The sequence below is a fragment of the Dipteris shenzhenensis genome, chromosome 23, assembly GCF_047967505.1.
Source record: "Dipteris shenzhenensis isolate YYH24624 ecotype China chromosome 23, Dip_SZ_1.0, whole genome shotgun sequence".
Classification (NCBI taxonomy): domain Eukaryota; kingdom Viridiplantae; phylum Streptophyta; class Polypodiopsida; order Gleicheniales; family Dipteridaceae; genus Dipteris; species Dipteris shenzhenensis.
The window spans coordinates 34880671-34908301 of record NC_141618.1 but is presented as its reverse complement, the minus strand read 5'-3'; the positions used below and the strand labels follow the sequence as shown (position 1 = coordinate 34908301).

At 46.2% G+C, this 27631-nt stretch overlaps 1 protein-coding gene across 1 annotated transcript in view; it reads left to right on the top strand.

Moving 5' to 3' along the window:
• LOC147887306 (peroxisomal acyl-coenzyme A oxidase 1-like) overlaps positions 1 to 27631 on the top strand; it is a 114916-nt gene that overhangs the window by 45546 nt on the left and 41739 nt on the right. The window contains exons 5-8 of the mRNA XM_087394386.1: positions 7 to 94; positions 410 to 572; positions 17041 to 17239; positions 17408 to 17605. Coding sequence (XP_087250512.1) covers positions 7 to 94; positions 410 to 572; positions 17041 to 17239; positions 17408 to 17605 — 648 coding nt within the window. The remainder of the gene's footprint in view (positions 1 to 6; positions 95 to 409; positions 573 to 17040; positions 17240 to 17407; positions 17606 to 27631) is intronic.

Genomic DNA, 27631 nt, shown 5'->3' with positions numbered 1-27631 from the left:
CAAAAGTGGTGGCCGGGTGGCCTAGGGAAGGTAGCAACTCATGCTTTAGTACAGGCTCGTCTCTTGATTGACAAAAAAGATCATGGCATTCATGGTATGTAAACCATTCCTGTAATGAGAATCCTATCAAACATTTAAATGACAAACTGAAAAAGTCTTCTGTGGTTGAAGATAATGCATTACCAGTATTTGAGTCAATTTAAGAGATTTTAAAAAGGAAACAGTAGAATGGTTTTCAATGTTTTATGAGTGTCAAATTTATGTGCAGACATAAATTAAAAGATATAGCAATGTGATGCATTGTCTTGAATTGGGGTATTGAAACCCCTCATCTGCCATTTGTGAAGTTCATGTGCATTGTTTGTAGTTTGTACGTTGTAATGACTGGAAGCTGTGTTCTGGGTTTTAGCCTTTATTGTACAGGTGCGAAGCATGGAAAACCACACCCCATTACCGGGAATTGTAGTGGGAGATATTGGAACAAAGTATGGAAATGGTGGACTTAATACAGCAGATAACGGTTTTCTGCATTTGAACCATGTTCGCATACCTCGGAAGAATATGCTAATGCGGTAAGAGTCGGTATGGTAAAAGACCGGGGATTGTGATGAAAGAAATGTGATTCAGCTTGATATAACCATAATATAGTTTCTCTTCTTTTATCTTTTTGTGGGGAGGGGTGGGAATCCTACTCCTCTGATAGTAAGTGAAAATAGAACCCATCTTTCATGCACATACCTCAGCTGATGCTCCTCACTCCTTTCTGTTGAGAAATCATAGCCAAAGAGTGTGTTTTAGTGTGTAACCAAGGCGGAGGCTGAAAATGCCACCTCAACCCTGAGGGAGACTTTGAGAAGAAAGGAGATCCTCTCCAAACTCTGAAAAAAGTAACTCTCCTGGAAGTGGTTGCTCTGGAGGATCCCTGCATGCTCGCCCATATGGCCATTCGACGTTTTTTGAAATTTTTGAGTTGGCCGCATACAAATGACCCTATCCCGCACAATCCCGGCCGAAAATGTTATTGTCCGTACGGACCTGTACGGACAGGTGCGCGATGCTGCTAGGAATCCGTACGACTTGTCAGAAGTTGATATCGAGCATTTTTGGACTGTTTTTGGAGGTTTTTTGCTCAGATCTGGACTCTTTTCTGTTGTTCGGCCTTCCTACAGGTGCTCCAACATGCTCTAGCACCCTTTGTCTGGGATTCTCTCCCTCGATTTAGATGTTCCTAGTCCTAACGGACTAATTTGGTAATCTCAAACCTGTCCCCCTTGACTCCACCAATAAGAACTTGGCTGTGGGCGGATCTGTAGAGGGCTGACACCCCTCTAATCCATGCATCTGAGAAACTAAAGCGAGTAAGTGTGCCCTCCAGAAAGCCCCAGTCTACCCTGTCATCAGCTTTCTCAAAAGTCCAAGAGTAGAATGGCCAGCCTATGGCCATTATGCATGGCCTAATCCAAAGCCTCCCAAAATGAGAAGATGTTGTCAAAGATGCTCCTACCATGCACAAAACCCGTCTGCGTATCATGGATAAGATCTGGGAGAAAGGGATGTAGATGAAGGCTGATAGCTTTAGCTAGGATTTTATACAAGGTACTCAGCAAGGTAATCGATCTCCATTGAGACACTAAATTCATGCAACCCCCTTTCGGAATCAAATGAATGAGGCCCTCCGTAAGTGAGTCTGGCATCTCACCCGAGTCCCATGCATCCCACAAGGCTAAAGTAATGTGATCCCCAATCTGATCCCAAAAAGTAATAAAAAATAAAGGGATAAGTCCATCTGAACCGGGATACTTGCCCTTGTGAAGGGCAGAGAGAGCAGTCCTGAACTCTACATTGGTGAAGGGTGCATCAAGTGAGACAGTCATATCCCTTGTCACCAACCCAGTTAAGTGTCACCAAATAACCACTCTAGAATCATTTGTGGCTTGAGTGTCAGGATCTGCTGTAAGAAGGGAGGCATAGAAATCGGTGGTGGCAACTTGTAAGACGGCGGCATCAAGATGTGTTTGAAGAAATCTGCTTGAGTCAACAAGCTGTGAGATGCTCTCCCTACTACGTCTAGGGCCAAGGGTAGAGAAGAACTGCTTGTTGACCGTACCTCGCGTCCAAGTCCAAAATGACTCTCTGGCATGAAAGGCATACTCTGCTATTGGAAATGAAATGGAAAGAAAATCAAAGCAATAGACAAGTACTCATATGATACCAAAGAGCTTGATGTTGACTGATATGATAGACAATAGACAAGTACAACACTATATAGTGTGACACTAGACTCTAAAAAGCCATAGTGTATATGGGATAGCTCCCAATATGACACGTGGCATGTCTAGGACTCACTAGACTATAAAACACACCTAGAACACTCATTTTAGACTCACTTTGGCTTCATATTCCATCACCCCCCATGAAGGCAAGGTGAGAGACCACCGGAATGGAACCAAGAACAGAACATGACAATGACAGTCATCAAACTGTGCACCCCATGTAACTTAGAGGCTAAAGTCTGAGTGTGTTCAGAGGTTGATCCAAGCACTCTCATGGCTTGATACTGAACATGCTCAGAGGCTCACGTTATAGCATGGCTACATGACCAGCTCATAGGTCTAGGAATACACCAACATCCTGGAACTCGGCCAAGCCTGATAACGAGACGTATCAAAGCCAATACATATGGCTCCCACAATTCCCCCTTGGCTTCATAACATGACATGTTAGGAAGCCACACACCAAAATATGAAAACCAATACATCTTTTTAGGAGGACTATCCAAGGCAGAGGACCTTTAGACTCAATGAAAACCAAACACTCAATACATATCATTTTAGGGGGACTACCCAGGGCAGAGGATCCCAAAATACATCAAGCTGTAGGAATAATAGATCGGAAACAAAAGTCTTGATCATTAGGTACATAGACCTCTAAATAGAGAGAGAGATCTCTGATGTCGGCAGTAAGAGCATGAGTCGGTGTTGAAGCATCATCTTCTTCTTTTTCTTCACTTGTTGCAGCCCCAATCAAGTTGACACGATCCTTGTGTTGTTGCTTGGCAAGCTTCTGGAAGCAACGATCCTCAGTGTGACCAAGCTTCCCACAGTGATTGCATTTGAAAGGCTTGAATTTGCCTTTGCCTTTGCCCTTGGAGTACAGTACAGTGGAGTCCGGAGTGTCTGCATACCGTCTGTCGTGATCAATAAGCATAGCAACCATATCATGATAACCCATTTGTGTCACACGCAATGCTGGTATGATCTCCCGGTACTTAGAATTTTCCTCAATGCTCAAGAGGAGCACAACAACTTGATCATCTTTCCCTACAGGGGCCGCCAGACTAGCAAGCTGAGTTACAAGGGATTCCATGTGATTCAAGTGAGCAAGAAGAGAGTCTTCATGCTTCATTTGCAGCTTGAAGAATTCCTGTCTGAGAAATACCTTTGAATTGATGATTTTGTTGCCGAACAATTCTTCAAACTTATCCCAGAAGTCGTGAAGAGTGGAATCAAAATCAAAATGATGAATAACAGCATCACCCAACCCCAAACCAATGAGAGAAGGAGCTTTGTCATTCAAATTCTCCCACTGTGCAATTTTTTTTTCATTTGAGTGTGGCTTTTTCTCCTTGCCACACACAATATTCCACACTCCATCTTTCATAAGTACAAGACGCATCTTTGTTTGCCATGTAGGGAAACTCTTACCATTAAACTTCTCAAATGAAATGGTAGTTGATTTGGAAGACTCCATGGCTGGAAAAGAGTAGAAATGCAAGTGTAACTATGGAAAGATCACCTTGATAAGTTCTTCATGAGCTGGAGCAAGTCTGGAACTTCTTCATGGCAGATAGAAGTAGAAGGACAGCAGCTCCAAGAGAATGACGGGCAGAATATAGGCACCAACTTGCGGGCAGCAGCTCCAACAGAATGTCGGGCAGAAGGAGCAAATGGTGGGCTGGAGCAAAGGTCAATGATAAAGAGGATGGACAGCTCCACGTTGAGCTGGCTGCATCATGCTTGGGCTGTCAAATCATTGAGCTCCAGAACAAAATCCCCACGTAGAAACAAATTTTGTCACTTCTTGCAAGGGCTGTAACTTATCACAGAAAACTCGGATTGCAATTATGTAAAAACAAAATTTGTAGTACTCAAGGTCCTCTACAACTTTGCTGCAGACACAAAGCCATGATTCTGCTTCTAGATTTGGATAGAAGCGTCACATCGTCCACAGGTGACATAAAGATGTAGCTGAAGGAAGGAGAGGAGAGGTGGCAGATCATGGCGTGGAGAAGAGAGCTCAAGGAAGGAGAGAAGAGGGAAGCCTTCCAAGGAGGAGGAGGTAGAGTAGCTTCATTGGCCTCCCTCACCTCAACCTCTTGGAAGGGAAAGGGAAAGAGAGAGCAGGGCTAAGAACATGGCTCTGATACCACATGAAAGATCATAGTGGTAGGGAGAAAGAAAGAAAGAAAGAAAGTTTATTAAAGTCTTTGGAAGACCGATGGGTCTATGAGACTGTGAAAATCCTGATACAACAAGCTGTGATAGTGGAGCTACTAAACAAACGTCCATATCAATGCAAAATGTAAAAATGCAGAATAGTAGTACTAAGTCCTAAGTACAACATAGTCATGTCGATGGTGTTGGAACATTGAAAGGAAAGAGTAGAGTGGACACAAAATCAGAATACTTGCTTATGGAATGAAGAAGAGTGAGGTCCTTAAGTAGGCACCTCATACAAGCTCACTGACATCACTGATGACCTCAGAGCTCCACAATCATCTCCTCAATCTGCTCCTAGATTCACTCAATCATCCTATGTGGCTCTCCACCACCTAACTGTGCTTGTGGGCACCTAACTGTGCCTCTAGCACTCACACATAGAAACATAAGGTGTGCCTGAGGCATACACCTTGAGATATCCCAACAAACCCCCCCTCAAGGGAATGCCTCAGGCTATGTCAAGGATACATCTAGTCTCATAGTTTCTCATGCCATCTCATGGTGGTCAAGGATAAATCTATGGCTAGGTTCTCATGCTAGCAAGGGTTCCCTTGGGTGTAAGGTAAACAAAAGGGATACAAAAAGACCTTCCAATGGTTATCTCCCCTGCATGTACATGCACACAATGTCTGCAGGAGGTACCATGGAACAAAACATACACATGGCCTACATCATAAGGTGACCAGAGGTGTTTACAAAACACACAAAACACAATAGTTTATTTTCATTCATTTTGGAGGACTATCCAGGCTGAGTACCTTGACATAAAGAGAGATCTGGAGCATACATAGAGATGTGTTTAAAATGCATAATCTTCAAAGGATGCCTCATCTTGTGGAGGCTCATTAACTGTAAGTAGATTTGCATTTTCTGTCTTTGCTTTGTCTCTGCAAAACTTCTCATTATGGTTGTTCTTGCCACAGTGCTTGCATGGATTAACTTTGAAGCAGTCCTTTGAAAGGTGATTTGTCTTTCCACAGTGATTGCAAGGAGTATACTTGCCCTTCTGGAATTTCATAACATAAGCAGTGTCATTGCCTTTCCTTAGCTCCATATGCCTTTCTTATTCTTGGAGAGCAGAGATAATGCCTTCAAGGTTAGGATTGGGAAGATTCTTCAAAGTGCTAACAATGTGATCAAAACTTTCAGGCATACTCTTAAGTAACACTGCCATAGCATCATCTGGAGTAATAGGAGAGTTGATAGAAGCTAATTGAGTCATAAGACTCCGCATATAGTTGACATGAGCTGCTAAAGTAGTATCACTTGCCATCTTTAATTCAAAGAAAGAGATTTTAAGTGATAGTTTAGAGATGTGAGAGCTTGCACCAAAAATCATGTCTAGCTTCTGCCAAGCTTCCGAAGGAGACTCCAAGTCAGAGATATGGTGTATATAATCATCACCTAGAGCAAGAGCAATTATACCATATGCTTTTTCTTCTCTTGCTGGATCCCTTGCCGGTCGTGTCAGAGTTGAGGATTGTCCAGCATTGGAGGCCGTAGAAGAAGCGGTAGGAGTCGGTTTGACAAGTCCCCATAAGTTCTCCCTCATCAATGCAAATTTCACCTTCATTTGCCATGTATGGAAGCCCTTTCCATTGAACTTCTCAAGATTAAATATGGTAGCCATGAGAGGGTCTAACCCAGATATTGGGCAGTGTCTATCTCTCTTACAAGGCAAAAATAACTGAAAGACTTCCAAAATATGAGCACTTGATGTAGCAAATAGTAGTGACCAGATTTCAAACAATGATGCTTCTTCTTACATGCTTCATAGAAGTGGGTGAAATAAACACTTTCCAATCAAAACCAGGTCTAGCAAGTCAAAACAAAACTGAAGCAACACTTGTAGTGAAGTTATTGAAAACTTCAAAAGACCAGAAATGCTAGAGTAGCATTTTATGTAGCATCATTTTCAAAAGCTTGTCAAAACTGTCAAAACTAGAGAGCTGAACTCGGAGGGCTTATAGCTCACTCTTCAAAGCAAAAGAAAGGGGGCTTTCTGAGGCAAAAGAAAGCTGGTATACCACAGTAGAACCTCTGGGAAGAAGAGGCGAAAAAACGCGTCAGGTCGCCTTCTTCTTCTTCAACAAAGTCGACTGGTTTTTCTCTGTTTTCTCCTTCAATATGCAGCCATTGCTGCTCAGATTTCAGCACAAGGTAGCTCTAGGTATGGAGAAGCTTGCCCTGAAAGGAATTAGAGAAAGAAGGAGCAGGCGCAGAGAAAACGCAGCAAGAAGAATCGACGAAATTCGTACAATGGCGACCAGCAGAGCTTGAAATTCTTCAATTCCTTGCAGCCCGAAATTCGCCCCAACAAGAGGGATCTCCAGCTGGAAGGGCGTGGGAAATGGGTGAGAATCGGAGGAGAACAAGCTCAAGCAAATTTTTGGAAGAAGAGGGAGAGATGGTGAAGAAGAAGAAGAGGAAGAAGATGATGATGTGGCAAAAATGGGCTCAAGGAGGATCAAATGGCTCTGATACCATGTTGGAACATTGAAAGGAAAGAGTAGAGTGGACACAAAATCAGAATACTTGCTTATGGAATGAAGAAGAGTGAGGTCCTTAAGTAGGCACCTCATACAAGCTCACTGACATCACTGATGACCTCAGAGCTCCACAATCATCTCCTCAATCTGCTCCTAGATTCACTCAATCATCCTATGTGGCTCTCCACCACCTAACTGTGCTTGTGGGCACCTAACTGTGCCTCTAGCACTCACACATAGAAACATAAGGTGTGCCTGAGGCATACACCTTGAGATATCCCAACAGATGGTCGACTATATATGAGTCTCAGCATCGTCATCAGTATCATCATCATCATCGGCAGCAGCCAAATATGAGGATGGATGAGGCAGTGGAGGCATGAAGTCGGCAATAGAGTGTTGTCGATCACTCGGAGGTGCGGTCTTGGCACGTCTCCTGGTCGTAGCTCTGTGTCTGGCCAGGGCTACTGTGACCCCCGTTGGTCGGGCTCCGACTCTAAAGAAGGAGGGGATGTCCCCGAGTGTGATCTGTGTGTCGACCCTCTGTCTGAGCTGTCGGGTCATAGGCTTTGGGTACGGTCATGTCGAGGCATCGTCTCGTGGGGGTCCATGTGATCTAGCTGAAAGAACTCCGTGATAGAGCTTTGAGAGGATCAGCCGAGGAAGAAGTCTGCTCCTGTCTCTGTGCTCGAAGTATCCTCTCGCGGTGTCTAAGTGCCTCATGAATGAAACCTGCCAAACACCGCTGGTCTGGGTAGGAGAGGAAACAGGCCAAAATCCGGTAACTATCCCTGAAGAGGCGGTGGAAACGCCCTCAGATCTCATAGTACACAGGACACCTGAAGATGAAATGCTACTCTGCCTCAACCTCCTGCATGTCACACAGTGTGCATATGCACCTCTCCTTGGTTAGTCGCTCTACTCTGCCGCTCTCGATGCGAAGTCTGTGTGAAGAGACCTGGAACTGCCCAAGAGAGATCCTCAGCGAGTGGGGTAGGTGAATGTGTGTGTTTCCTGGTGGGTCAATGAAACCCTCCGCTATGATATGTAAGAAGTGATCTCTATAGAAGCTAAGCTTCACTGGGAGTTCACTTGGTCCCAACCAGGTCCGAAATGTGTGTAGCTGTAGTGGATCCTCACGGATAACCTGGTTGATCTCGTGTGATAAGAGGGGAGAAAACGGAGCATCCATGCTGTACTGGAAGGGAGGTAGTCTATCCATGTGGAGCCCCAATCGCGCAAACCATCTCTCTGTACGTGCATACCAGCACGTCTGGTCTCCTCCTGTTGCAAGTGCCATAGAGGAGGATAGAGCTATCCATGGTAGCCTGCTACGCCCCAAGGTATAATCCCCATATTCCCTAACTCGGTACAGATATGTGATGACCTGAAATGCAGCATCTAGTTGTAAAGGAGGTGACCCAAACTCGGCCTGAATGATCTGGTGAGGAACGGATGACTTACCACGAATCATCCGTGATAACATGAGAACCTATAGCCGCTCCACACGGGCCCACTCTGTATCCGACAAGTTTGGCCCCCAACAAGGACTGCCGTACTTTCCTGCTGGGCGAGCCAAGGAGTAAAAAAGCAACTCCTTGGTGCGTGGATCCTGAAAGTGCGAGCGGAAGTACTGCCTCTGGAGTCTGGCCAATGAAGCATACCCTCTACTCAACCGTGCCTGCATCGTGGGTCTCATAGTGAAGCTGGGTCCGAAGAAGATAACCCCAAGATAAGTGTATGATGAAATATCTCAACAGATGACCCCGCAAATGTGAACTGCTCCTGACGCATGATGGCTCAAGATGTATTGAAGATCATGACCTTGGTTTTACCCAGGTTGACCTTCAAATCATGAGACTCACAAAAGGACTGTAGTGCGTCTAGGTGTCTCTGAAGTCCCTCTGTTGAGGAAGACGAGAGCCACGTCATTTGCATAGAGCAAAATCTATCCTGTCGAGGTCTAATAGGGCCTTCCCATAAGATGAGAATGGACCTCGCTTATCAGCCGAAACCCGTAGCATACCTGCCTCCTCAAGGTCAATATCTGACAGTAGAGTGGAATCATCTCTGAAGTCAAGAAGTGGTACCTGACGGGCCCTTGTCCTCGCGTTGAAGTCCCCCACTAGGACTTCTCCGTGGCTAGAAAAGTCAACGATGGATTGATAAAGGGCAGCAAATGGGGATGTCTCATCATCACCTCGGATATCTCTGGTCTCAGGGGGGAAGTAGCAAACTGCGACAAATAGATCCCGGCTGTCCATGTGTCGAATCCAGATCCAAAGAAATCTGGAATGTGTATCTCTCTACTCTACTGAAATGGTCCCCCGAAGTGTGGATCTGAAAAGGACTACAACTCCACTTGAACCTCGAACTCCTCCTGTACCCCTCGTCTCGTCTCTATAGGCAGACTTCCATGTATATCCGCTGACTATTAGAAGAGGGCGCTCTGGACTCTGATGTGTCTCTCTTAAAAGACTATGTCGTGGCCTGTATAGGATTCCGAGAAGTTCGCTGGTTCTGACCATAAGGTACCATTACAGTTCCAAATGGTGCAGGACAGGGTCTCGGATACCTGAGTCTCATAGACCCCACTTCCCTATGTAGGGGAGGGAGCAGGTGCCCTACAGGGGCTTGTAAGAAGTCGTCCCTCTCGTACCATTGCCCACTTCCCCTCCTTCCGGGCCTAATCTCGCTGCTGCAGCAAAGAGTGCCTCTCCTCAACCTGTAGAGGTGTGAGGTCCTCATCCATAGAGATCGTTGGCTGATCTCGAAGGACTGACCTGCGTCGTAGAGCTGAAAGTCGTGCCTGAGTATCATGGAACTGTATGATCAGGTTGCTCTCGGTTGGGATCTCTCCCCACCCGCCATGCCCTCTCTATCCTGTGCTCAGCCACACCCAGGGTAGCAGCCACGAACGCAGTCGCATCTACCATCGGTGTAGCCTCAGTGCGTGGGATCTCGTGTACTCTAATGTTGAGAGCCTTACTGCCTCTCTGCTGCTGCTCCATGAGGGTAGCCGAAATGGTTGCCCTTGCGGGTTCCTGTTTGGCCACGTCAACCTATCTGGAAGTCTCCTCAATAGCAGATTGCATGCTCGCAATCTATGCCTCGACCACCGGGGTACTCCCTGGGACAGTGTGTATGGCTGTGATCTCTTGTCGGAGCTGCATGATATCCTGTTTGAGTCCCTGAATAAGACCCCCCTACTCTCGAATGGCCCTAGCCTGCTCCTATATGATGCGGCGCTGCTCCTGGTTGAAGCGGACCTGCTCTCGTGCGAAGCGAGTCAGCTTCATCTCACGCTCACGAAAACTATGTATCTCCATGAACAAGGTCTCACGGGCCTCTGGTGTATCAGCCCACCTATGTCCATGCTGAAACTGTGGTGACTGTGGCATGAGAGTGTGGGACTGTGAGTCCGAAAATTGGACGGTGACTGAGCCGAAAATTGGACGGTGACTGAGTGAGGAACGGAGATGATAATGGAATGGATGAGGCAGTCCCAACAGGGTGTGGGAGCGTGGGGTGATTGAGAGGGAGAGGGGAGAGTGAAGCGTAATGCGGAACAGTGTATGACACCTCCGAAGTAGGGGTCAAAAGTTGTGCGAGAGCTGTAATAGGAGAGGAGGGGAAGGGAACAACAACCGGCACCATATGCATGAGTATGTCACTGATCGTAGATGTACAGGGAGCTGAGACTGGAACTAGAGCTGAGCCTGAAGCGGGGGCTGAAGTTGAAGTAGAGATAGAGATAGAGGGAGCTAAGGCTGGAGCTGAAAACGAAACTGAAACTGTAGCGGGAGTTGAGGTTGAGGTAGAGATAGAGGCTGAAGAAGCTGCTACCTTTGCCTTGCTGTCTACCCGAGTCCACTTCGGTTGTAACATGTGTTCACATCCTCCAATTTCAATTGTGTCGTTTGCTTTTTTTTTTTGTTGTTGTTGTTGTCTTTCTTGGCTTTGTCCCCCATTTCTCTTGGGGTGTGGGTGCAGGTATTAGTGTCCGACCGGGAGCGGGAGCACCGGTTCCCCCCCCATAATGGGAGGCACGTCGAGTGCGAGGTGGTGGAAGCCTGAGGTGGAGAGGCAGCCAGGAGGTGGAGAAGGAGAGGCTAAGATGGCGGGGAGTTTTTTTTTTTTTTTTTTGTAGTTGGGGGAAAAAAAAGGGGGAGGTGGCGAGGGGGGCTGAAGCGGGAGCGAGAGGAGGGCAGCGGTATGAGTGGCGGGGGTATGGTGAGAGGAGAGGAGCGGAGAGCAGAGGGAGAGCCGGAGAGGGAGAGGCTGAGCGGAGGGGTTAGCGGGGAGGCTGAGTGGGAGAGGGGAGGCTGGTGAGGGAGAGGCTGAGCGGAGGAGAGGCAGAGCGGAGGGGCTAGCGGGGAGGCTGAGCGGGAGTGGCGACGGAGAGCAGCGACGGAGGCAGGGAGCAACGACTAGCAACGGGGAGCATCGATGGGCAGAGAGCCAACGACGAGGCAGAGAGCTAGCAACCAGCAACGGGCAGAGAGCCAGCGATGGGGAGAGCCAAGCGACAGGGAGCAGTGACGGGGGGAGAGAGAGAGAGAGAGAGAGAGAGAGAGAGAGAGAGAGAGAGAGAGAGAGATGTTTAAGGTTTGGTGTAGCAAACCTGTTCCACGATGGCTGAATAATAGCTAACAGTAGGAAGGGAAAGGAAAGATAACAAGCATAATGGGAATGAAATGGAAAGAAAATGAAATCAATGGACAAGTAGTCACATGATACCAAAGAGCTTGATGTTGACTGATATGATAGACAATAGATAAGTACAACACTATATAGTGTGACACTAGACTCTAGAAAGCCATAGTGTATATGGGATAACTCCCAATATGACACGTGGCATGTCTAGGACTCACTAGACTATAAAACACACATAGACCACCTAGAACACTCATTTTAGACTCACTTTGGCTTCATATTCCAATAGGCTGAGCCATCGTCAATCGGGGTGGGAAGGCCGACTTGAACACTGTTAAGCTCCGTCCGACTCAAAATGCTGCTAGTAGAGAGAGAGGGAAGGAGAGGGTGAAGGCTGAGGGGAGAGAGGGGGATGAAGAAGGCTAAAGGAGGGGGAGAGAGGATAGGACTAGGGGTAGGAGTAGACAGCAGGGAAATGGACCAGGCAGTCAAGCTGAGCAAAGGCGGAACTGTTTGCTGAGGCGTGGGCAACACAGATCAGCACGGAAGCAACATACGATGGTCTTCTTTGATGTAGATTGAGGAAGCGTGAACTACAAACCAAAAGAGCTGGTTTGCATTGTTTGCTGAGGCGTGGGCAACACAGATCAGCACGGAAGCAACATAGGATGGTCTTCGATGTAGATTGAGATCGCATGAACTGCAAACCAGAAGAGCTGCGTAGACCAGTGTGTTGACAAGCAGTAGTAATCACCCCCGAGCAGAAAATCACGTCCCGATCAGCATCCGGTGAGGCTAAGGAAGGGTTGCTCTACTATAGGGAGAGGATAGCTTCCATTTGTGGGCCTCCCTCATCCCTTAGGTTGAGCTTGAGCTTGGAGGGGATGAGAGGAAGAAAGGAGGAAAGGTGGGCATGGCTCTGATACCACATGTTGGAGCATGGTGGTAGTAGGGAGAGAGAGCGGGTAGGCTAGGGAGAGAGGAAATGAAACTTAAATGAAAGCATAATGAAAGCAAAGGAAAATGGAAATGAGCAATAGACCAAATGTACTTACATGACTCAAAAGGCTTTGAATGTATTGAGTGATAAGACAATGAAAGTACAATGCCTTTATAGGATAGACACACACACACTAAAGTGTCAAATGTATATGGGATAAGTCCCATAGTGACACGTGTCACTCTAGGATATAAAGTAGTCTAGTACTACTCTATAACTCAATAAAAACACACTAGAAACACTCACTTTGACTTCATGTTCCAACAGTTCCTTCTAGAAAAGGACATGTTCCCCTCTATTGTTAGGGGTGTAGATATTGAGAAGACCAACCTTATGTCACTAATGAGAAGTGAAATCCAATGTACTCTAGAGGATATGACTATTGCTCTAGGGGAGGAACATGCATTTCAATTTCAAATTCTTTTCTCCCCCTTGTGATCAGACATCCCCAATGATGGATACAAAATGTGACCAGAAAGTAGTGTACCTAACTTTGCACAATCTTTACTATCCAGCTTGTATTCATAGAGAAAGAGAATGTCAAGAAGACCCCTAGTGACACTTGGATGAGTCTGATTACGAATCAACTACCTTTGGTGGTGACGAGGAACACCACCAAGACCCTGAATATTCCAGCTAACAATCCTCATCGAGAGAAGTAGGTTTGGAAAACCTTACCAAACTTGGTGGCGAAAACACCTCCTCCTATGAAGAAGATCTTTTGGAGTAGTGGAGAGGAGGAAAGTCCACAAAGAAAAGAAACCCACACGTGTGGAAGTGGACACTCTATTGGAAGGGAACTAGAAGAACATTATAACCAAAGGTGGAGGGTACCAAAAAAAAAAAGGGGTGGAGGGCACAAACTTTTGTCTCTCTTAAATCATCCCAAAGGTGAGAAAGAGTTCCTCTGAACCGAACAGGGTGTTGAAGTTCGTAAGATCTCTACCTACAAGAGAGCTGTAGAGCCAGGGCCACATTCTTCCCTTGATTAATGAGTGGTGGTTGTAGAATTGAGTGGAAGTGGCTGCTTAGAACAAGGAGGGCCAGGATATGGAAAAGGAGCTGAAGGAGTGCCACCACTGGCCACAACCCAAATAGGGTGATGAACAAGACAAGGGGCCATTAGATTTGTACATGGTGGAGGGACACCAACTCTTTTTTTTTTTTTAAAAAGAAAAGTACTTCATCAAGTATGAATAAAAACTGCAGAGCAAGCTCAAGTGCAGGAGTACATCATGTCAAGCATGAGAAAAAACAGCTCAGACTGAGCAAACAAAAATCCCAGGAGGCGGCTGAAAATGCCACCTCATCCCTGAAGGAGAGTCAGAGAAGAAAGGACAATCCTTCCAGACTTGGAGAAAAGCAACCCTCCTTGTAGTACACGGCCTTAGACTCGGACATCACGTGCATTGCCCCTAAAAATAGAATCCATCATGTCCACCATACCCTCGTCACATCATTTGGCACATCAGGTTGACTATACTCCTTCTCAAAGTGTGAAGATATAATTGGCGCATGACAATACAGTGTTGATGTCGTACTTCTCACTTGCAATGAGTGCAATGACAATACAACCTCTCCGTAAGCCACTCTGCGCTCCAAAGCATTGGTGCATCATTTGACAAGCTTCCACTCCCTTCCATCTGCACACCTCCAAAATCACAACACAAAATGCAAGGAAATCCATTAAGATCCAAAAAATAGCGTGCCCTGAACCGTTGCTTTAGCCATGACTCCACAATCATACATGACTCTCTTTCAATCGATGTGTTCCACATAGAAATGTCATTGGTATGTCTAGGAGCCCTGGAAATATCAAAGACCCGTACTCCTGTCCATAAGATCTATAACTCCTCTATCAAAGGTACCATGTACACGGCCTCAGACTTGGACATCACGTGCATTGCCCCTAAAAATAGAATCCATCATGTCCACCATACCCTCCTCATCATTTGGCACATCCAGGAGACTATACTCCTTCTCAAAGTGTGAAGGTATATGCACACCACCCTTGCCACCCTCCTCATCCTATCTCAAGGTTTCATGTAAATATAAGATCTTGTCTCAAGATTTCGTGTCGTATACATAAGCACATAAGCAATATTAATCATAAATTCAAATAGCATTGACTTTCCGATGATCCATCACCACGTGCACCACCAACGGTGGGTACTGGTTTGGGCTCCTCCCCATACATCCTCAAGTGGTGCATGATAATATGGCATTGATGTCGTACTTCTCGCTTGCAATGAGTGCAATGACAATACAACCTCTCCATAAGCCACTCTGCGCTCCCGAGCATTGGTGCATCATCTGACAAGCTTCCACTCGTCCCTTCCATCTGCACACCTCTAAAATCACAACACAAAATGCAAGGGGTATCTGCCCAGATACTAGTCATGAAAAGCCAAAGAAAAGGTGACTTTCATGTTCCTAAGAGACTTCCATAATATTGTTCACACAGATCTTTGCTGGTCTGGAGTAATGTGGAAGCTCTCCCAATGATGAGCTTTTGATGGTCTCCATCCCTGTCTGTAATCTGAAAATGCGTGGCATTACTAACAGTAAATTGAAAAAATGGAGGGCCCTTGGAGTGATTACCTGACACAATCCCTTCCAATTCCCATTCACCTGGGTCTTATTGCATAAATTTATGGAAACCCTCCCCAAAGCCATAGCCTCCAGATACCAAGAGGAATGTGCTCTGAATGGGCATCGATGTACCAACCGATAGCATAAAGGCCTTGCTTCCCATGGCCCAGTACTCTAACAGGTTCAAGTTGTGGAGCTGAAATAACATGCTCATCAAAAAATTTAACCAACCTGGCCTCATCATGATAAACAAAAGCAACACAGACATGAGCCATAGTGTTAAGTGCGAAGGAATCCGTTGATTGTATAGCCCTCTACATTGGCTATCAGCCTCTACTTTTGAGAAAAGTAAGTACACGGATGGATCATCATAATCAATTTCTGAAATTATGTCCCTTCTTGAGTTTTGGGCTTAACCTTTAAAGGCTTCACATTGCCTTTTCGGTGTGTCTCTTTGTGGATATTTCCCCAAGGCCATAATAGAAGTATAATTGAAATAGGGAATGATGTGCCGACGATAGATGATTGTGCATCATATTTAAGTGATACTTTTGGGATTTGATTATGTAGAGCAAGAACCCCCAACCTGCATAGCATGGTCACTACAAGCATGCCGGTCTAAAGTTTGAAGGATTTTATTATTGCAGCCTTGCCCCATTTTAGGTAGTGACTAGGTTAGCCCTTTGCAAGGCTCCACCCCATGCAAGTTTACTATGGTGGGTATGAGGACATTAATGGGAGTTTACCCTTTAGATTATTATGGCAGGAGTTGACCTTCATCTATTTTATAGACTTCACAAAGACGGCATGGATACCTGGACACTTTCATAGATGGAAGCTGATAGCGAGCATCGTTGCCTGGTACACATGAACAGCTAGGTGTAGGCAGGCTATAGAGCAGCAGACCACATCAGCCTCGGAGGCACAGGCCAGCATTTGGCTAGATATCATTCATACCCTTAGAGGTAGATGGGATAGATTCTAGGGAGATTCAGATAGGGCTAGGCCTGAGAGAGAGGATTTATTAGTATATGGGAGCCAGGCCCCTTCCTACATTTTCCAGATTGTGGTATATATATCACCAGAGGGGCTATTTGTTCAGCCCTTTGTACGTGGTAATCTCCCATAGAGTGGCCAGCTAGGGGGATATCCTTGTGTTTTTTATATTGTAGCCTTCATTTGGGATTTGTAATTTCCTTGGTATCTGTGTCACTAAGGCATTTATTAGTAGAATGTTATTTTCTCTGGAACAAAAAAAGTTCAAGGGATTTTATTATTGCAGCCTTGCCCCATTTTAGGTGGTCAGTCTACTGACTAGATTAGCCCTTTTCAAGGCTCCACCCCATGCACCAGGCCACTTCGTCGATCTTGGGACCCCATGGGGTTGGTGAGAAATAAAGAGGTAGGGAGAGGATATGTTTTAAGTGGGGTATGTATTTGCAAACAAGGTTAATATGCAAATCAACATTCACAAAGGTTCATTATATGAAAGAGACATATTACAAACCATGTACGATGCAAATGTTGTTACAACTTTGAGTAATTGCCAAATTTTAATGGGATATTCCTTCATGTGTCTATACATTGTATCAGATGGTTGAACCTATTATCATTCAAACCTACGTTCAAACTGTAAGTTACAGAACTAGAATGGCTCTACTTATAAGAAGCAATCTTTCAAAATTGGTTAAGTCCAATAATTGTTGTACGTGTATTATCAATTTCTTCATTCTGGCTTCATAAAAATTTCACCATGAATTTGGAATGTTAAGATATGGGAACATGAAACAATTTTTTCTGGCAGGATGGCGGAAGTGACAGAAGATGGAAAGTACATCAAATCTCATGTTCCTCCCCAAATTTTGTATGGTGCCATGATGACTTCACGTGAAATCATTATTTCTGAAGCTGGTATCAATTTGTCGCGTGCTGTGACAATTGCAGTCCGATACAGTGCTATAAGAAGACAGTTTGGTGACAAGGAAGACATGCCAGAAGTTCAGGTAATTATTCTATTAAAATGTAGATCTAGTTGAATATTCAGTTTACATGCAGATTGTTATCCAGAATCATACTCACAAGGAGCAGCAGTGCAGGAAATGAATATTGCTGCAATTTTCCTTTATCAATCAAATGATTTTTTTGTGACTTTTATCATTCAAAACTTACAGGTGCTCAACTATATGACACAACAACAACGGCTGTTTCCTTTGTTGGCAACTACGTATGCATTTCAATTTGCTGCACAATGGCTCAAACAGCTTTATGAGGATGTACTGATCCGGTTGAGGAGGAATGATTTTTCTACACTACCAGAGGTCCATGCATGTACAGCTGGTCTGAAAGCATTGACAACGTCAGTTACAGCGGTGGGATTCACTTATCTTAGTTTCCATGATAAATATATACTCGCATTGTGCAAAATATAGAGTTCTGAAGGTTGAGTTAGTTTTGTGTGTTAGATGTTATATCAAATGATCTTAGGAGTATTTCCAAAAACAAATTGTTGTAGGATATAGGGAGTAATAATTTACATGCCCACCGGTAGGTCGACAATAGGTGGCCGGCATGTGGACACACAAGTGTATGATAGGCACAGTTTGCATGCGAACAGAATCCATCTTTAGGCAGACACCCGGCAACATATGAGTAGATAGTAGGTGGCTATCAAGCAACCAGGTAGTGGATGAATGTTGTAGGCTTTGTGGAGAATAAAGTAGGAGAGGCCTAAATGTGAATGAAGGAATAGACTGACATGTGACATAGAAGGAGTTATCCCACATATGAAGGATTGCGGAGAGGCCTTGAGGAAGTGGCCATACTTGTATTTGAAGGGGAATCTTGCTGTGGAGAATATCATCTTCATATGTACCTTATCTTTATCGGTTTTTTTTTTCAAATAATTGTGCTTTGTTGGTTGCCTTACCCTAGGGCCCAAGACAAGTAAGGTGGCAGGCAGGCAGTCACTTGTGAAGCCATAAAGGACAGCTGGCTTGCAGACATTAAAAAGTTTGAGCTCAAGGAGAAAGCGTCATGAGCATGGTCAAATACATAGACTAGAATAATTAAGCTAAGTCTAGCCTACATAACCATACCATTGTAATATCCCTACAAATCCCCCCTAATCGTATGCGTGAAGTTCTATGGAAATGTCTCAGTAGTTACCTAAAATATCATGGTTGCACAAATTCATTCACAAGGATATAGCAAGCTTTGGGAACACGTGAAGAACAATGTCATTTTACAATCCCCCTTGACATTGTTTGTATATCTCTCATCCCCAAGCCTTCTCAATGATATATAGAGATTTCAGTGGAAAGACTTTTTGAGAGCCACATTATCCTTAGACAGGCAATAGATAAGGTCGATGAAGCCATCCTCAATACGACCTTGAATGCAATGATGATTTTCAATGTGCTTCGTGCTAGCATGAAAGACAAGATTGTTTGCAATGGCAATGCAACTCTGACTGTCATAGTAAGTGTGAGTGGCCACACCATCCTGTGAATGATGCAAATCATGCATTAACTTCCTTAACCACATGCATTCCATAGTGACTGCATTTGCCGCCTTATATTTTTATTTACTGGAAGAAAGAGAGACTTCGGCTTGCTTTTTATTGAGTCATGATATGCAAGATGAACTCAATGAAAACAATAAGCATAAGTGGATCTTCTATCATCAATGTCCCCAGACCAATCAGAGTCTATGAACCCGTGAAGGTTGAGGTCACAATCTCGAGCATAATGTAAACCATAATTGATTATACCAATTTGGGATGCATTCATGCTATCATGCTCTGCAAACAAAACATCCCTGCTTATGATTACTTGTGGCTGGATCATAAATCCTAAAGCCTCGGCTTTCAGTGCTATACCCCACAAAGATGCATTTGATGCTCTTATCATCAAGCTTGGATTGATTCTGAGCTGGTACCAAAGCATATGCAACAGACCTAAACACAGTGAAATGATTCACCCCGGGTTTGTTGTACCCATAAAATGCCTCAAAGGGTGTCCTATCAACAAATGCTTGTGTAGGGCATCGATTCTAAATATATGTGGCTGTAACTATTGCTTCACCCGAAAATGCTTTTGACATTTTCTTAAATTTCAGCATACACCGTGTCATCTTCATGAGAATCTTGTTCTTCCTCTCTGCAATCGGATTATGTCGAGGCGGGTATGGCACTGTTTTGTGATGCTTTATCCCATGCTCTTTCAAGTACCCTTCAAAAGAATGTGAAGTATACTCTCCTCCATTGTCAGAATTAATTGTTCCAATTCTAGAATTGGTTTGGTTCTCAGCCAATGCTTTGAACTCCTTAAACCAATTGAACACTTCAGATTTGCTTTTCATGAGAAAGAGCCAAGTGAACCGGGAGTAATAATCAATGAATGTGACAAAATACCGATACCCTCTATGGGTTGTGACATCCATTGGTCCACAAACATCACTATGCACAATCTACAACCCTTTGTGCTCTTACTGAACCTAGACCATCCTTTTGGAACGGGAGGCGATGCAACTTTCCAAGAGCACACGCTTCACACACCTCTTGAGTGAGCTGCTGTAATTTTGGCAAATCTTCAACCGTATTATGAGTATGCAAGTATGCCAAAGCTCTGTGATGCGCATGACCACACCTAGCATGCCATAAATCACCACGAGTAGCATATGAGACAGCCAAAGCATGTTGATTATAGGGCTGAGCATCAAGCTTGTAAAGAACCATGCTGGCCTCAGAAGAGCCTAAAGCCACAATCTCATACGCTTTCTTTGGATCCTTGATCCTGTGCATCCTGAAATTCCACAAGCATGTGTTGGATGAATAGGCTGAATTGGAAGTCCTCATTTCTTCCTGTAAAAGCAAGCCATCTAACTCCTTAAACGAGGGAGGAGCAACCCCGAGCATAATGGTCAAGGAAGTAACAAACGTAACATATGAGGGAGCCAGACTATTGAGGGTGATAGAGACCAATTTCTTGTCTTCTTTATCCTCATCAATAGCTGCGAGCTCATCCCGAATGTCAGTAATCTTTGCAATATGCACTGAAATAGTCAGACCTTCCTGCATGGACAAGTCATTAAGCTTATTGTGCAAGGCAATGCTTCTTGCTTCATCCTTGACATTCCACATACTTTTCAATCTATTCCAAGCTGCTTGTGAAGCTTGCAAGACTTGATAGTGGACTTAATGTGTGTCTTCACAGACAATGCAGTCAAAGACAAAGCTTGGGCATCCCTGTGATCAAACCTTTTCTGATCTTCCGTGGGAGCGGTAGTAGAAGCTTGAGTTGTAGTGCCAGAAGTGGAAGATGCACTCATGCTAGATCCAGCAAGTCTAGTCTCATCACCATTCAATATGTCCCATAAGCCCTTTCCAACCAGTGTAAATGACCACAAAGCATAGTTGGGTCCATCCTCAGTCATGGTACCAAAATTCTCATTGAGGCACATGATTGCAAGCTCAAGAATAAAAGCAAATGTACCTGCAAAGGAAAAGACAGCAAATGGACAATTGAAAGACCACTGACTACTATGCAATCACTGCAATGTCATTCACTGACAATGGATGCTCTGAAATAGCATTAAATCTGCCTCAAAAGTATTTCTCCAACCTCAATCCCTTCCAGGATACAAAATGCAATCAAGCACTATATTTCTGCCCCAAAAGTTGTCCTCAATCACAGCCAAACATTGGCTCAAAATGCAATGCCAAACATTGGCTCAAATGCAATGTACTTCTGCCCCAAAAACAGGCCCCCAAAAACAGGCTGAATCTCAGCCAAACATTGGCTCGCAATCCGATAGCAAGATCTCGCTCAATAGGCATCCAAAAGTGCATACACCTTCAGCCAACACTGGGCCTCAAAATGCACAACACCTGAGCTGAAATAACCCCCAAATTCAAGACACCTGTGCAATACCAATTGCAAGACACTTGTGCAATGCACTTTGTAGGACACCGGAGCTGAAGGTACGGGCTGGTACGGGAGATGAGGCAATGAGCTGAAGCAGGTATGCTGGTACGGGGAGCAACTGTAGGAGGCCTGGATGACTGAAAAAAGTCCAAAAAATGCCATAAACAGCTCTAAATCGAATTCTGAAAATATCTGTGGGTTCCTGACGACGGCGTGCACCTGTCCATACAGACATCCGTACGGTTGTACAAAAAAAACAAATCTGATGCGAGACAGTCTTCTTTGTGTGCGGGGAGCTCAAAAACTTTAGAAAACATTGAAATCGGACCTCAAAAACTCAAAAACAGCTGCTGGACTGTCTTGGGTGGCTGTGGGTGAACTAAATGTAGGAACAAGAATGGAGAAGAGTTGTGAACACAAGAGAACAAGAAGTAACACAAGTGAACTCCAACTGAAATGTTCAAATGAAATGTCCCCTGACCAATCTGAGTTTGCAAAGCCACTCAGAGACATGTCACCATTTGAAGCATAATGTGGCCCATAGGTAAGTGTACCATGTACATAACGGAGTACCCTCTTCGCTGGCCCTGTGACTGTGGGACAATGCATGAACTAAGATGGAAGCCCTATGGCATAGGAAATGTCTGGCCGCGTAGAGCATAAGTAAATCAAACTAACAACCAGCTGCTTGTACAAAGTACCATTAAACTTTTCAGCCTCATCATGCTTACTCAGCTTGAGTCCTTTTTCCAATGGAGTGGCCATAGGCTTACTATTCTCCATCTTAAATTCCCTTGGCATGTTTTGTATGTGATTTCTTCACCTTTGCACCTTTATCTGCATTCCCTGTATTTGTGTTTGTATTCCCCTCCTTGGAATGATAAGCATGGCTGGTCTTTTTATGATATTTACCCTTTCCATGATTGGCAATTTGCAAGTGCTTGCTCACTCAAATGGGCTGAGTTGGCAGTCCACATTTCTTCTTGTAAAAGCAAGCCAACTAACTGCTCAAAACTGAGTGGAGCAGCCCTGAGCATAATAGTCAAGGAAGTAACAAACGTATCATATGAGGGTGCCATACTATTGAGGGTGATAGAGACCAATTTCTTGTCTTCTATATCCTCATCAATAGCTGCAGGCTTATCCCGAATGTCAGTAATCTTTGCAATATGCGCTGAAATAGTCTGACCTTCCTGCATGGACAAGTCATTAAGCTTATTGTGCAAGGCAATGCTTCTTGCTTCATTCTTGACATTCCACATACTTTTCAATCTATCCCAAGCCGCCTTTGAAGCTTGCAAGACTTGATAGTGGAATTAATGTGTGTCTTCACAGACAATGCAATCAAAGACAAAGCTTGGGCATCCCTGTGATCAAACCTTTTCTAATCTTCTGTGGAAGCGGTAGTAGAAGCTTGAGTGGTAGTGCCAGAAGTGGAAGATGCACTTGTGCTAGATCCAGCAAGTCTAGTCTCATCACCATTCACGATGTCCCATAAGCCCTTTCCAACCAAGATATTCTTGAGTGTAAACGACCACAAAGCATAGTTGGGTCCATCCAACTTATTTGCCTCAGTCATGGTACCAAAATTCTCATTGAGGCACATGATTGCAAGCTCAAGAATAAATGCAAGTATACCTACAAAGGAAAAGACAGTAAATGGACAATTGAAAGACAACCGACTGCTATGCAATCACTTTAATGGCATTCACTAATAGTGGCTACTCTGAAATAGCAGTAAATCTACCCCAAAAATTATGCTCAAACCTCAATCCCTTCCAGGATACAATATGCAATCAAGCAATGCAATCAAGCACTATATTTCTGCTCCAAAAAAGTTATTCTCAAACCACAGCCAAACACTGGCTCAAATGCAATGTGCTTGTGCCCCAAAAAATCATCTTGTATCTCAGCCAAACAATTGCTCACAATGCAATAGCAAACTCTTGCTCAATAGGCATCCAAAAGTGCATCAACTTACAACCAACAATTGGCTTCAAATATGCACAACACCTGAGCAATGATTTTTTTTTTCAAGAAAAGTACTTCATTAAGTATGAATAAAAACCGCAGAGCAAGCTCAAGTGCAGGAGTACATCATGTCAAGCATGAGAAAAAACAGCTCAGAATGAGCAAACAAAAATCCCAGGTGGCGGCTGAAAATGCCACCTCATCCTTGAAGGAGAGTCAGAGAAGAAAGGACAATCCTTCTAGACTCTGAGAAAAGCAACCCTCCTAGCAGTAGCAGTCCTGGAGTTTCCCTGCATGTTCATCCAAATGGCCATCAAAGTGTGTATAGTATCTGCCCATATATTGGCCATAGTCTGAGAAGGGTGAACCTGGGAGCCCTCCAAAGCCTCTGTACATCTGGCTCTCCAAATATGCCATGTTGTGATACTAGCCAGAATCTCCCAAGATGTGTCTACAGAAGCATATTGGCCATAGTCGGAGAAGGGTGAACCTGGGAGCCCTCCAAAGCCTTTGTACATCTGGCTCTCCAAATATGCCATGCTGTGATACTAGCCAGAATCTCCCAAGATGTGTCTATAGAAGCATGGGGAGCTCTAAATGGAGTAAACGGAACATCTCGGAGGGAGCATGATTCCACAAGATGTCGTCAAACAAAGAAAGTTGTGTCCGAGTCATGTCCCTCAAAGAAAGCCTGTGGACCAGTGAGTGACAACCAAGTAACTGATCCCCAGGTCATGAAAAAGGGTGCTCTATGAAAAGTGCAAAGTATCCCAGCAACACCCTTCCAAACTGTCCTCGCCATAATTACTTGTACTGGTGTGTGTAGCTGCCGAGATGAGCTGCTGCTCCTCCCCGTGAGCTACTGCCCCCCCCTCTCCCTCTCTCAGCCAGCCCCCTCTCCCTCGCTGCCCCCCCTCTCCCCCCTTCGCTGCTTCTCCTCTCCCTCCCCTCTTGCCAGCCCCCTCTCCCTCCTCCCTCACCCTCCCTCTCCCCTTCCTCCTCCCCGCCCTCCCTCTCCCCCCCCCGCTGCCCCCTACCTCTCCCTCCCTGCTGCCCCTACCTCTCCCTCCCCGCCCTACCTCTCCCTCACCCGTCAGCCCCCCTGCCCCCCGTCCCCTCCCCCGTCATCCCTCTCCCCCCCCCCCCGCTGTCCCCCTCCCCGCTGCCCCCTTCTCCTCCGCCCTCCCTCTCCCCTGCCAGCCCCCCCGCCCCCTTCTCCTTCCCCGCCCTCCCTCTCCCCCCCCCGCTGCTCTCCCCCTCCCCCATCCTTTCCTCTCCCCCGCCCTCCCTTTCCCTCCCTCCTAACCCGCCCTCCTTTCCTCTCCCCCTCCTCCTCCTTCCTCTCCCCCGCCCTCCCTTTCCCTCCCTCCTATCCCCCCCCCAAGGAGACCCCAAAAAAAAAAAAAAAAAAAAAACCCAAGGGTGGACGTTGCGAGACGGGCACCCAAAGCAGCAGTCTCAGCCACCATCGCTGAGTAGGAACAGAGGGCCAGTAAGGCTCTCAACATCCGAGTACGAGGTATCCCTTGCGCAGATTCACTCACCCCCTTAGCAGACACGATTGCTTTCGTGACCTCTACCCTCGGCCTCGTCAAGCATGGGATCGAGCATGCATGGCGCATAGGACGGGACCCCACGCGCCCACAGCCACTCATCATCCGATTCAGGGATACTCAGGCTCGACTTGCAGCACTCAGGTAGCGTGCTACACTACGGGACCACCCTACTATCTTCATGGATGAGGATCTCACACCTATGCAGGTGGAAGAGCAGCGCACCTTGCTTCAGCAGCGAGATGTAGCCCGTCAGGAGGGGAAGTGGGCTGTCGTCCGAGATGGCCGCCTATTAGTTGGCCCCCGTCGCCGAGCCCTACCAGGTACTCCAAATACGGTAGCAGACTCCCCCCCCAAATAGGGAGACATGGTCTATGAGATTCAGACTCAGGACACAGTACCCTTGGTATGCACCATATGGAACTGTAATGGTACCCTATGGTCTGACCCTGCGAACTTCTCAGAGTCATACACTGGACGCGACATCGTTTTCTATACAGAGACACATGAGAGCCCCGAGCACCCTCTCCCCTCGGTCAATGGCTATACTTAGGAGTCAGTACTCCGTGAGGAGACAAGATATACTGGGGGGGTCCGAGGGTCAGGCGGAGTTGCAGTACTTCGTTCAGCGCTCACGAGCTTGACATCCGTGGTTAGACGGGATGTCCATGCCCGTTACCTATGGCTCCGATTCCGACGCCCCTCCACACGCGACCTCTTTATTGCAGTCTGCTACTTTCCTCCCGAGACGTCACATTTCGGACGGATGCTTCGTGAGGATACGGGGGTATCCCCCTATCTAGATCTCTACTCAGACATTGTGGAGTTCTCCAGACGCGGAGAGGTCCTCCTAGTTGGGGATTTCAACGCAAGGACAGGTGCACATCAGACATCACTCCTGGACTTCCACTCAGATCCGGTCCTATTACCTGAGATGGACACAGAGGACTCGGGCTTCCCCCGCTCCTCGGTTGACAGTCGCGCTCCCGTACTGGGTATGGGTAGGCTCTTTTGGACCTTGGGCGTATACATGATCTGATCATCTACAATGGACTAGACCGGTGGCCTGCCTCCTCTGGTTCCACATGTTTCCCACATGGCGGAGGAGCCAGTGTCGTCGACTACATTCTGGGATCTCCTGCTTTAGCCCCACAGATCACTGACTTTCGCACTACACCCTTACCCCCAGGAGCCAATCACACTTACCTGTTCTTTCATATCCTTCCGCCCCGAGCCCCTCCGAGCCACACCCCGCACTACACTACCTATCATGATATACACTTCCATTATAACCTCTCACCTGATTACTCAGCCCACCTAGCCTCCCTCCTCAGACACATAGACACCATACCCTCTCTAGATCACTGAGCCACCCTTATCACCCACTCCCTTCACAATGCAGCCCGCCACATCTTTCCTTCCACTACTCGGTCCACCCGCCCTCCACCCGCTAGCTCCAGCCCTTGCAACAGCTGGTATGATGACGAGTGCAAAGCATTACGCCACACACTCCGACTCACGACCTAGCGAAACGCTAGGGCCAACCCACGTCTCACCAGGGATTATCGTCGACTAGTCCGTCGCAAGAAGCTAGCCTTCCTATGCCAGAACGAGGATACGCTACTGAACACTCTGTTTAGTAGCAACTCCAATGATTTCTGGAGGAAATTCCTAGAACGCCGATCCCCCTCCCCCCTCACGGACACTTTCCTCTGGCACACCTACGCACGCACACTCTATGATATCCCTGATCAGCCTCCTCCCGACCTCTCAGCCACCCCCCGTCCCACTTCTTGTATCCTCTTCACAACCCAGGGAGTCACCCACGCAGCGCATAAGCTTCATAACGGTCGAGCTAAGGATCATGAGGGCCTATGCACAGAGTTTGTTGCCTATGGCATCAAAACTCTAGCCCCCATCCTGGCAACGCTGTTCAATGAAGCTGTCTGCCACGGGTTCCCCAGAGGCTGCACCCTGAACACTATCACACCCATCCACAAAGCAGGAGATCCCATGGATCCAGGGAATTACAGGATCATCATGGTTGGACATGTTATGTCCAAGATCTATGCATCAGTGTTAGATGGCGAGGTCAGTGCTCGCGCAGAGGTACAGGGGCTCAGGGCATCCGGACAGGCCAGCTTTAGGGTGGATCACTCGACTTACAATCACATTTTTACACTTAGAGGGATCATTGAGGAGACCAGACACATTAGACAGAGAGTATATTGTTGCTTTGTGGATTCCCACAAGGCATTCGACACCGTTCCCCGCGCTCGACTCATCAGACGTCTGCAGGAGTTAGGCTACGACTCGGTGATTATCTGGGCAGTAGTAGCTCTCTATGAGCGAGTGACGGGGCAGGTCAGGATTGGCACCAGCTGGACCCCAGAGATCACGAGCACTATTGGAGTCAAACAAGGATGTCCCTTGTCACCGACTCTTTTTGGCCTCTACATCGACGAGCTCGAGACCACCATCAGGACACTCGGAGGTGCAGGTTGCTCTCTTGCGGAGGCTGTCATCCAGATTCTCCTATACGCAGACAATGTAGTACTACTATCCTCTTCTGCTACTGGTCTTCAGCGACACCTGGATGGACTTCAAGTCTTCTGTGATACACATGACTTGAAGGTCAACCTTGGGAAAACCAAGGTGATGATCTTCAACACTTCCAGACCCGCTATGCACCGAGAGCAGTTTCTCTTCGCCGGCGACCGTATTGAGATAGTTGACTCTTACACATACTTGGGCGTTGTCTTCTCAGGCCCGATCTTCACGATGCGCCCGGCCATGCAGGCTAGGATCAGCCGGGGATACGCCGCTCTTGCTAGGCTGGAGCGACAGTGCTACCACTCCCACTTCCAGGACCCACGGACCAAGTCTCTCCTTTTTTATTCTTTGGTCTGCCCAGCAGGCATGTACGGTAGCCCTTGGTGGGGAGTCG